This window comes from Cibotium barometz, chromosome 17 (assembly GCF_041138505.1).
Source record: "Cibotium barometz isolate CiBa-2024 chromosome 17, ASM4113850v1, whole genome shotgun sequence".
Taxonomy (NCBI): Eukaryota; Viridiplantae; Streptophyta; class Polypodiopsida; order Cyatheales; family Cibotiaceae; genus Cibotium; species Cibotium barometz.
The window spans coordinates 7,636,221-7,647,384 of NC_141062.1; the positions used below are offsets into that span (position 1 = coordinate 7,636,221).

The window sequence follows — 11,164 nt, forward strand, 5'->3', positions numbered from 1 at the left end:
TGGAATCTTCTTTTGGCCTCCGCTTGGGGTGGACATTCCATATATATCTTCATATTTGGGTTTCCTTTGACCCTTTGAACCATAGTCTATGACTTATGAAACTCATAATTCGACCCGTCATGTCATGTATGGGGGGCACATGTATGTGGGAATAAGGTAGAAGAAGATTAGGATGCTATGAAAATGGAATGGATGTAAGCTAAGGTTATTAGGGGATGTTAATGGATTAATGTAAAAGGTGGTCAATGGCAAAAAAGTAGGCATATGGAAGGTGCAAGGGTGCACAAGGCATGTGAGCAGCATTTATGAACACATGGATGAATGTAGGCATATGGAAGGTGCAAGGGTGCACAAGGCATGTGAGGAAGCATTTATGTGAACACATGGATGGCACAAGTGTGCATAGAAAATGTGAATGAGAGCTATAAATGGATGTAACAAGCTCATTTTGATAATGCTTAAATGTGATGTGTTGATTAGCCTTAATCAATTCAATTAGTGTTGATATAATGCTCTAATGATGTCTTCCTTCATCTTTTATCCACCTTAGCTCTCTCTTGCAACCATCACTCACTCTATAGCCATCTCAAATCATGCATTTTTTCAACTTGTCAGAGCTAGGTTAGTAATTCATTCTCAACATTCAGGATTGGCAAAAATCAGTGGCTTCATTAGGCATAATTAAGCTTTTTAGAATCTCTATCTGGGGGTGGTCAAAAAGCGAGCCAAGAGCAGCGAGCACAAAGTAATGAGTAGAGCTCATGTTCTTGTGAAAGTGAGCAGGTAGGGGCATGGTATGATGTTAAGCGAGCATGAAATGTTAAAGAGAAGAGTGGAACCACAGTGCAATTCTGTAGCAATCAAACAAAGAAGACATGAAATGTTCTAAAATGACCATTGCAATAATTTTTTTTTCGAACCAATGGTGCAGATACAAAAAATCACTATTAAACCCATATTGCTTGGCTCGCTAAAAAGATATTGAATCTATAGTATTCACAATGTTGGAGAGCCATTAGCAAACAAAAGACAATAGACAGGAAATTTTATAAAATAACCAAAATATTTCCAAAACAAGTACTACGGTTCAGCTGGTATGACATGACCCCCATACATATTTCAACTAAAGTGGGTTGCAGGTTCCTAAAGCTGTTGAGGATGACTTCTAATAGACTTAGTTAGCATGTCTTTTACAATTCTCTCAGAAATACAAACTTGATGAATATGCATATTGTTGTTCACATCCTGTCCAAGAATCATTAAGAACACAAAGTATATGTGCTTGCATGCAAGATATGGTCTTTTCTTGGCCACTCTATCTCTGAACTCCACACATGAACACATTGGATTCTTCTGAATAGTGACCTCTATCAGAGATGTGTCTTGGCTCCCATTGGTCAATGGATTAATACTAAATGTTTCCTTTACCCCTTCTATATGTATATGGCTGCCTACAACTTCTGCATGCATATCTAAGGCTGTAGTGATTTGACCAAATGCAGCCTTTGAAATTCCTCGTCGATATGGAAATTGTTTCACCTCCTTGTTTGTCTCGCTAGTGCCTTTTGCAAGCTCCTTTTCTAGAAAAAACTCAAGAGGAATACCAATGTCATATCCTGCTCTAATAAGCTTGCAGGCTTCTTTCACTTGTAACTTGGTACCTTTAGCAATGGGCCAAACACAAGGGACATCCTCTGGTGGATGTAATATTGTCTTTGTAATTTTCCAAGTGTGCCTAACATCTGTATTACAAAAATAGCAATACTTCTCCTTTTTCCAGGAGGATAGTTGACAATCACTCCAAAAACAAGGACTGACATCACCCCCTCGCAACCTTGAGCTACACTTTTTCCCTGATGCCCAGTGGTTGCACTCAACTCGATTCACTGTTGGTATCCTCCGCAAGGCCCACTTTGTATCATGCACATCACTTTCAAGGCTCTCTAAAACTTTGCATTGCTCATCGACCTCTATTGCAGGCTCTAACCTCTCTCTTGTCACATAGTTAAACTCAGGCCTATGGCTAGAGTTGCCAAAGTTTTCTTCTGTCGAGTCGTGTAGTGGCCTTTTGGCTCGAATAGTTTTATTCTCACCCTTGAATTTTACCCTATTTGAAAACATAGGGGTCCCCGCCAACCACTGCATCATCCACTGCTCGTGAGGTAGCTATTGGGGATGGACTTGCTTTCTGTCGAGAAAGAGCTCTCTCAACCAAAAGCTCCAATGTAGGCCCACAACCTGTGTATTTTCCTTCCAAGAAAGCCAGTTGTCTGGCACATTGGAAGTAAGCATTGATTAGATCTGTCACACAAGCATCATAAAGACTAATCTTTTGCCTATACCCCTCCCCTGCCAACCAGCTTGCATGCTTGGTCTCTGACATATTTGTCCTTATGACAAGAGCATTGACAATAGGCTCTCCATCCTACAAGAGAGTGGTAGAAATTGATTAAAAACAATGCAGTGCACATAAGTAGGAGGCACACAATAATACAATGAATAATCTCTTACAAACATTACCTTTAAAATGAAATGACCCCATCGACTAACCCTATAGTGCCACCAACTCAACCAGCTAAGAAGCTTAGGGATGTTTCTATCAGCTGCCTTGCCAGTTGCCCACCATGCTCGTATCCTGCGAAATTGCTGAAGGGCACTTTCTTTGTTTGGGGCAGTCCTCCACTTCTCACACATCTCCCTGTGCTTTTCTTGATGTGGGCTATAGATGTACCTCTGCGTGTGGACACGAAGGTTGTCTTCCCAATGCCATAAACATGACCTTTCCCTTTCAATCATCTCCTTTCCGTCGTTGAAGACACGTCTCACTGCATTCCAGTTAGCGCCAGCCTCATCCGCCACCATAAACCCAAAAAAAATTGCTACCTTCCCTGTGTGCTCCACCATTACCAAATTCATATTTTCCCAAAACATGACTTGAGCATCCTCATCCTCTTCTCTAAATTCACAAGTTGCTATTGTCAATAGCTCACCAATCCTGCATGCCACAAATGGAAACAGAGTTATATTAAAGACACAAATTAAACAATGCTCTCTACCGCTTGTAACTTACATGTGGTCATAAACATGTGCTCCCATTGTATGCCATCCAGTATGCACATGATCAAAGCAGACCCATGCTTGATTAAGATCCCCATTACCATCCTTGTCCATTCGCCGAACAATGTCAATCCCAGAACCAGGTCCAGTAGTAGACATCTTAAAGATAAAGCAACGCTCAGTAGTAGTGGTGGCTTGCAATGGAAATCGAGAACCATGGAAGAACTCAAAATGGCATGTTCTTTTTAGATTAAGAATGGCTTCATATCCTTCACCCAGAGGCCGTGTTGTTTTTCGTGTTTGCATTACCATCTGCTTCACCCTGCATTCATAAAGCATACTTAGTGTATTAAAGATGATAATTGCATACTATTCTTTGCTAAATTTCACTTCCTACGTACTTTTTGACATTTATCAAACTTTGCAACTCTTGCGACATCTCCTGTAGCTCCCTCTCTGTCATGAATTCTCCCTGTGCCTTGTCATCATCAGTGAATGCTCTTAGAACCACCTCCCTTGCCACAATCATTTGTACCTTTCTGGGCCCAGCGTTGTGGTCGATGCCCACTGCACGTGCTACAAAGGCCTTGATATTTCGTATCGATGCTCGGCGGTTTCCCTTGGAAACCATGTGTGTATGTTTGCCATAATGAATAAATAGTCTGCTATGCATTGATTCTTTTGGCATAAAATAATAGACACAGGCAGGACATTCTTTAAGACACATTGGCACATGCTTGCAGAAAAAACACTCAAGGTTCCCGAAGCTCCCAATTGCTAAATTCCCATATTTTGGAGATTTTATCAGCTGCCCATTCCAATGGAGTTTGTTTGGTTGATTCATACGTGTCCTAAAGGAGCAGTGCTCATTCATGCACTGGAAGGTTCCCCCGTAGAAGCTCTTCCTAAGAACAAAAGTTTTATTGGCCCTAGTTTGCATTTGTGGCTTTGTCCAAATGTTGCCCTCGTATTTTTGCTCCATCCCTTCCATACCTTTCCCACCTTCAAGCTCATATGTACTGAACTCTGGGTACACCTTGGGAAGCTCTTTTACCTTGCCTTTGTAATCACAATCATGGATTAAAGTGTGCAAGACATCAGTAGGAGGTAACATGCGGATTATTTGAAAGCAAGAGACCGCAGTATCAAACTGAACATCTTCCTCTTCCAAATGTTGAAAGCACTTTTCCACAGGAGAGACCTCTATCTCCTCTTGCAATGACCCATGTGCTTGGACATTGATTTCTTCTATCTCTTCAGTGTCCAAGTCACTGTAAAGCACAATGCTCTCTAATTCAATGCGCAATGCAAAACAGAAAATGTCAAAGTCAAAGTTAATGCCACTTACATTGGAGTACTCTTTCGAGAACCGGGAGGAAATATAGTTGAGGGGCCTTGTTCTGGGGTCTCAAAATAAATCTCTGATTTGGCAATATATACAGAGGACAATGAATGCTCCAAGATAAAATATGCCTCGTCTCCAATCCCTGCATACAAGTGTAAAGGACAAATGGGCTCATACTCTCCTCCAATTTCAAGTAAGGCCTCCACATTTATCCCACCAATAGTTCCAAGCTTCCCCCGGATCATGTTGATTGACACAAGACATTTGCCATTCAAGAAGGGGACTCGGATGCATGCACCCATTGTAGAATGGAGGAAAACACGAGCCTCCCTGCATAATGCAATCACAACAACAATTAAGGAATTTACATTGAATATTAGCCAAAAATATTTTAATACTAGATGTTCTTGCTCTAATCAATAGCATATACTAGCCATAATACAATTTTACCAGGCTCATTTTAAGACTATGGGTAGAAGCAAATAAAAATATTTATTGCAAAAATAGTCATAATGAAGGGTATCAAAAAGAGTACATGTGTATATGTATATATGTTTGTGTGTACACGTGTGTGTATGTATACACACACACACGCACACACACACACACATATTTGCTTTGTGTTAGTTCTTGCGCTTTTTCATAATCTCCTGTTAGATTTCAAAAACTCTACCAGTTGGATGCCATAGCATAACTGTGCTATAGATTTAAATAAATCGAAAAAATATTGACCAAACCCTTAAATTTTAGTGTTGAAATTCATTAGTGTTAGGATAAAAAAATTTGTCCAGTGCCTAACTTAGGGTTTTTAGTAGTCGGCTACTTCTTATGAAGAAATTACTTAACGCTTTTAGTCGTCCTCCACACAGAAGCATCTTCCCTCGAACACACACGCAGAGAAGCGATCATGAAGCATCATACGTCTCCCCAGCAAAGAAACGCTGATCTCATGCGCAGGGCCCTCTCCCCACTCCAATCTTTCTCCCCAACAAAGAGACACAGAAAGGTATCATCATCCATGAATTTGTGCTATTTTGCGTGAATGAATTTGTGCGCTCAGCGCACAAAATAATAGGATGTTTTGCTGCCGCCACACTCCACACACAGTAGTATGAGATGTGCGGCGTTACTTCTTGCTATTTTTCTTGAATTAATTTGTGCGCTCAGCGCACAAAATAATAGGATGTTTTGCTGCTGCCACACTCCACACACAGTGAGAGATGTGCGGCGTTATCTCTTGCTATTTTTCTTGAATTAATTTGTGCGCTCAGTGCACAAAATAATAGGATGTTTTACTGCCGAGCATTGACAAAATCATCACGATTTTGAGTTCGTTTCAAGCTTCGGCCCCCCTTGGATCCCCCCGGCGGCAGAAATTTGGAGAGAGTAGTGTAAGAACATGCTATCTATATGGTGCTGTCTCAAACACATTGCATAGACTGTCTCTCTTACTACTATCTATATTATGCAGACTTTGTGTATACAAGAAGCTCAAAAAACTCACATTTGATGTCTTCTTGGTTGAGAAACGGCTCACACAGTCGAGAGAGGAGACCAGCAAACATGTGCATCTAAAGAACAATAGCACAAAAAGAAAAAAGTTTGTCCTTAAAAAAGTGTTGGATTGCAAAATATCACTTCTAAAGTTTATTAGTACTCAATATTGAATGCCTTCAGATTTGGGCTACCGAATCTTTATATATTTTCCAATAAATTTGAATGCCTTAAATTGAACACCTGAAAAGGGCTCCGTAAATATTTTCCAATGAAGATTTTTTTAAAATATTCAATACGGCTTTGAATGCCTTGGAATTTGGGCCAAAGCACTCCATATGATAATCTCAAAGATATTCTGTTCGTTATAATGAGTTGGCCGTTTTGTTGGATAGTGAATGTGCCACCTTTGTTTGATGATTGTGTTGCAGTTCTGAATTTAATCTCTTTAGTGAATGTGCCACCTTTTCTTTAAGTTTGTGTCGTATTACTGAATTTGCTGTTAAAATAATCAATTAATTATACAATACGAGTACAATACTATTTGAAGATTTGTTCTTGTATTTTTGCATGGCTATCTGGTTTTCAAATGAGTTCGAGTCATTTCACTAGAGCATCTTGCTTGAAAGGTTCTTGTTGTGCAAAAATGGATGAGTTACCTCTTGCTAAGCGAAAAAAGAGTGTGCAGGTTGGCCCAGGTGAGAGCTCATCGAGACACACAAGGAGGCAAGCTGATTTTTCTAGCACTTTGGAGCAAGCCGCCTCCTCAAACCCTACTACTACAGAGCATGCGGTACATATCATAGATGACACTAACCTGGAGGTGGATATGGATAGGCAGCATCTACATAGTGATGAAAGAAATGAGGAGGATGGACAAAATGTAGTGGGGGCAATTGAGGAAAATAAAGGTGATCAAAATGAGGGTGAGAATACTCAAGGTGGTGATAATGAGGATGAAGGTGAGAATACTGAGGATACTGGGAGAGAGATAGAGGGGGAAGAGAACACACATCCACTAGAGGATCAAGAAGAAACAGTTGTCACAACCCAAACTGAAGGAAGCAAGCAAAAAAAAAATAAGGTTGATATTTTTGGGAAGATTCTAGAGACATCTACTCCACAAGCCTTTTTAGATAGGATAGGAGTCAAATTTAGGTCTCCACCTCCACGTGTTCCTCTCTGTAGGATGATCCAGACGGAGGCAATCCGAAAGGTTTCTCCCTCAACAGATAAATCTCTTACTCGAAGCTTCAAAAAACTAGGTGGGTACATTGAGAGCATGGGAGCTTTCACAGTATCAATTATGGACTTGGAAGGGGAGGAGACACCATTGACACAAGAGAGGGAGGAATCTTGGGATGAGCATTGGAGGACTGTGAATCAACAATTTGAGGAAACTCTTGCACTTGACCCCGAGTGGGGTCCGTACTTGAGCCGAAAAATGGTGCATATTCTTGATGGTAATAATCGACACAATGCTTGGATGGACTGCATTTCTACAGGTGAGTTCTCATTGGGATGTTATAGTTTCTTATGCTTCTTTGTCCTTCCTAATTTTGTGTTTTATTACAGGGTTTCAAGGGGATTTGTCCATGCATTGTTGTGTTCTCTGTAAATTTTATGTGTTCGAGCGGAGGGATGTGGGTGAGCTTTTGTTTTCATTGTCCAGGTTGAACAAGTAAGTTAATTTGTTATCAGAGTCTCCTTCTATGTCAAGTAAGTTGTTTGTACTCAAGAATATTAACATATTTCTTCTTTGTTTTGTAGGACGCATGATTATGCATTTGTGCCAACCACATTTGGTGATCGTCTATTTCAACTAAGAAGATTGGGAGAGTCCGACCTAACAACTCTCATGGCACATTTGGACAATGAGGACAAGCTATGGGTTGAGAGAGAGATGCAGAGTGCATCTGCCAGAGGAAGGCCTAGTTGGCTTCATTTGCCAATCCAGATTATGACTTGGCTCTTGTTCAAGGATGAGATGGAGCAAAAAATTGATGAGGCATCAAATGGACCACTTGCCGAGTCTGCTAGGGAGAATGTGACTCGAAAGGTAGAAGTTCTCTACAGAGGAAAAACATCAAAATATGCAAGGATTGCTGATCCCTCCAACGGTGAGGCCTTTTGGTGTGCAGTGCTCTCCCTCCCATGGCACGCGTCAAGCAATCATGTGGCCACAGAGAGGAAAAGCTCAATATGATAGGTTCTGCTTGCATCAGAGACACAGATAAGGCTCACATTGTCAAGCTATTGGACAACTCTCAGGCTGCAGTGCGATCACTTGAGGGTATGCCAAATGATAAGACAAAGGTTAGGGAATGGCTGCACATGTACTCCTACTGGCTTCAGATCACGGAGCTGGGTTTGAGAATCCAAAATGATATTAAAAATGCCGATCGAGTCAGGTTGCCAAGTGAGAGCCGATTCACCTCTTTTGTTGTTCTATGCAGAAGAAAGTACTTCAAAAGGGCTTTCAAAGTGCACGAAGGAGGCATAAAATTTAGCCATGATATTGACCATCAACCAGGCCTACAAAGTGCTGCATGGCGAGTCGTTTATAGGTTTTCCTCCAACATAACCCAGATATTCCTTGTTAAAAAACATGCATGCTTCTTTCTGTGTGTTGTTTTATCATTTGTGCTTTGGCTTGCAGATGGTTGCTTTCTGAAATTGAGGAGCACCAATTGGATATTTTACCCCCTCTCGCTAGTGTGTGGCTTTGTGTTGACAATCAATCTTATATGTATGCCGATTTGAAGCTTGGAAGAGTAAGTGATTGAATTTGTCATTTTGAATCCATGATTGAGAAACATGTTCATATTGAGGGTGAGTTGTGTTTACCCATGTTTGTCATTGAACAGGCCATGTCAAGCATAGAGTCTCGTTTCTGCCCGTGGTGGTTGGACCTTGAAAGAAACCATGTGCCTGAGGAGGAGCTTGATCTGTATCGCCAACATAAGTCTATATTGGAGCTTCGTAGCCAGCAAATTGATCATAATGAGGCCACATCCACATCACATGCAACATCGATTGCATCGGCTTCTTTTCGTAAGTCATTGCCAGTGAATTTAGGGAGGGAAATAGTGAATCGTGCATTGGAGGTGAATCGAGCAATGGAAGCAAATAGGGAGCAGAGTCAACAACAGACATCCAATAGTAGTGCAGGCGGGATACAACCAACTGACATCATAACCAAGACATTGCAAGCTCCAGGTATGTGAGCTTCCTACCTCATCTCTATCGTGATCCGATTGTTTTGACTTGAGACTATGTGTGTTAAATGTCAAAAACCTGTCTATAGGAACCATTTATGCCTTCAATGTCAGTATTGAGGACCTTGCAGCTACTTTTGTGAACATGGAGGATGCATCCTCGTTGGGAAAGCAAGTGCTTGATGCCATGAATGTTATTTGCACAGTAGGGAATGTCAAGAGTAGAGGGTCCGATTTACTGTGTGGAGTTGATATTTGCAGACTTCCCCTCAAATATCATCATTGGAGGTTGTGTTGCAAACAAGGTTCCATATTGGAATAAGATTGGGGATGGCATGTATGACTCTACTTTTAAAGTTGTTGATTCTTGTCTCTCGGATCGAGGCTTCTTTACATGCCTTTACACTATGGAAGAAGGAGTGACCATTGAGCAGGTTGCACAGAGCGTTGGGTTTGGCATTTATCATAGACAGGTTGTGAGGTGTACTCCACCTATTGGGAAGAAAATGGGGCAAATGATTACTACCCAGGTATTGGTGTTGTTCTCTTTGGGGCTGTCATTTGTGCGAATCTTCTTTGTCCCATTTAAGGTGAAAATGCATGAACAACCAATGTGTCTTTGCTTGTAGGTCACTTGTCTAATATTGGCTGTTTTTGTTCGCTCAACATCTCCTGCTACAAGCTTTGTGATGCATGGGGATCAACTAAGGGATTTGGCACTAGGTGATGATCTTGATGTAGGGCAAGATCTTATCTTTGACATGTATGTATGCATTCAAATCAAGATAGAATTTAAAATGATTTTCGGTGATCTTTATGGCATATGGTTAATGGTTTGTGTGCGTTTTCAAGAGTGCCATCAGGTGAAGAGAAAGGGTAGACCATGGCGGGGCGGTTGTCAGAGAGGTCAGCGGCTTAGCAAATACATCGTCTCCGTCTTCAGTCGTCCTGGGGACACGATTTTGGATTTGTTTGCTGGCACTGGAACTCTTGGGCTAGTGGCAGCATTTATGGATCGCAATGTCATAATGTTAGACAAGGATGAGCGGATCTATGATCACTTGTTAGAACCATACTCAGCAAAGGTATGCATGTTGAAAAGATAAATATGTTAGTAGAGAATAATTTTGTATTGATAAAGCTTATTTTCTTTTCTTTGTGTCTCTTGCAGTTATGAGGATCACATGTCTACATCAGAATGCCATTAGAGATAGTCTTTTTTTTTAATTGAGACAATCATTTTTTTGGGACTATTGGAAGTAATGTTTTGATGGATGTTATGCTTCTGAATGTTTTTTACAATAGCATGTAGCTGATTGTTGGACAATTTTTATTTGGATTATAAAATTTTTAAATCCTATGGTTATGGTTTCTAAAGAGTATTATATTGTTGTGTCAGTGGTATGGCTATTAAAATTGGTGTGCATCTTAATGGCTTGATTTCTATGCTCTCTGGTCGTTGTGGTTTCCATGTGGTTGCAAACAATAGTTTGTTTCTATTAGTAGCTCAATGACCAATTCAACGTCTTTTTAGCGAGCCAAGTAGTATGAGTTTTGTAGTGATTTTTTATATCCACACCATTCATTTGAAAATGCTTTATTTGCAATAGTCATTTTTAAACTTTTTTAGTCTTCTTTGTTCTGTTCATTATAGAGTTGCACTATGGTTTCACTCTTCTCTTTAACATTACATGCTCGCTTAACATCATACCATGCCCCTACTTGCTCACTTTCACAAGGACTTTATTTCTACTCACTGCTCTATGCTCACTGCTCTTGGCTCGCTAAATAGACGCACCCTAGTCAACCTTATCCACAAGCTCAAAGTAGTGGGTACCATTCAAAAACCTTGGTTCTCCATTTTCTCTCCATCATTGGGGGCAAGCCCTTCTAGGAGAATGTAGAGCACCTTAGGGAAAATCTATACACCAGAGGAATCAAACAAAAATGCCAATAAATGTGTGAATTCGATGCTACAGTCGGTGCTTAAATTTTTGGGCAAAAGTTAAAAATTGATGAGCTCACGTGAAATCAGGCTAAGTCCAGCCAT

At 40.6% G+C, this 11,164-nt stretch overlaps 2 protein-coding genes across 2 annotated transcripts; both read left to right on the plus strand.

The window, feature by feature from the left end:
- Positions 1–5,276: 5,276 nt before the first annotated feature.
- Positions 5,277–8,408, plus strand: LOC147629633 (uncharacterized). The gene is made up of 4 exons (XM_086811941.1): positions 5,277–5,408; positions 6,585–7,401; positions 7,472–7,577; positions 7,667–8,408. Exons 1-4 carry the CDS (start codon positions 5,310–5,312, stop codon positions 8,100–8,102), a joined length of 1,458 nt encoding a protein of 485 aa, XP_086668067.1. The 5' UTR covers positions 5,277–5,309; the 3' UTR covers positions 8,103–8,408.
- Positions 8,409–9,944: 1,536 nt separating this feature from the next.
- LOC147629634 (uncharacterized) lies at positions 9,945–10,476 on the plus strand. Its single transcript, XM_086811927.1, has 2 exons — positions 9,945–10,199; positions 10,286–10,476. Exons 1-2 carry the CDS (start codon positions 9,945–9,947, stop codon positions 10,289–10,291), a joined length of 261 nt encoding a protein of 86 aa, XP_086668053.1. The 3' UTR covers positions 10,292–10,476.
- Positions 10,477–11,164: the final 688 nt, after the last annotated feature.

Bases quoted from the DNA above. Each gene is read 5' to 3' on its own strand.
- LOC147629633 (XM_086811941.1), top strand. From the start codon at position 5,310: ATGAAGCATCATACGTCTCCCCAGCAAAGAAACGCTGATCTCATGCGC. The intron at 5,409-6,584 runs GTATCATCATCC...AAGAGTGTGCAG, and splicing joins CAACAAAGAGACACAGAAAG to GTTGGCCCAGGTGAGAGCTC. The intron at 7,402-7,471 runs GTGAGTTCTCAT...GTTTTATTACAG, and splicing joins GATGGACTGCATTTCTACAG to GGTTTCAAGGGGATTTGTCC.
- LOC147629634 (XM_086811927.1), top strand. From the start codon at position 9,945: ATGGTTTGTGTGCGTTTTCAAGAGTGCCATCAGGTGAAGAGAAAGGGT.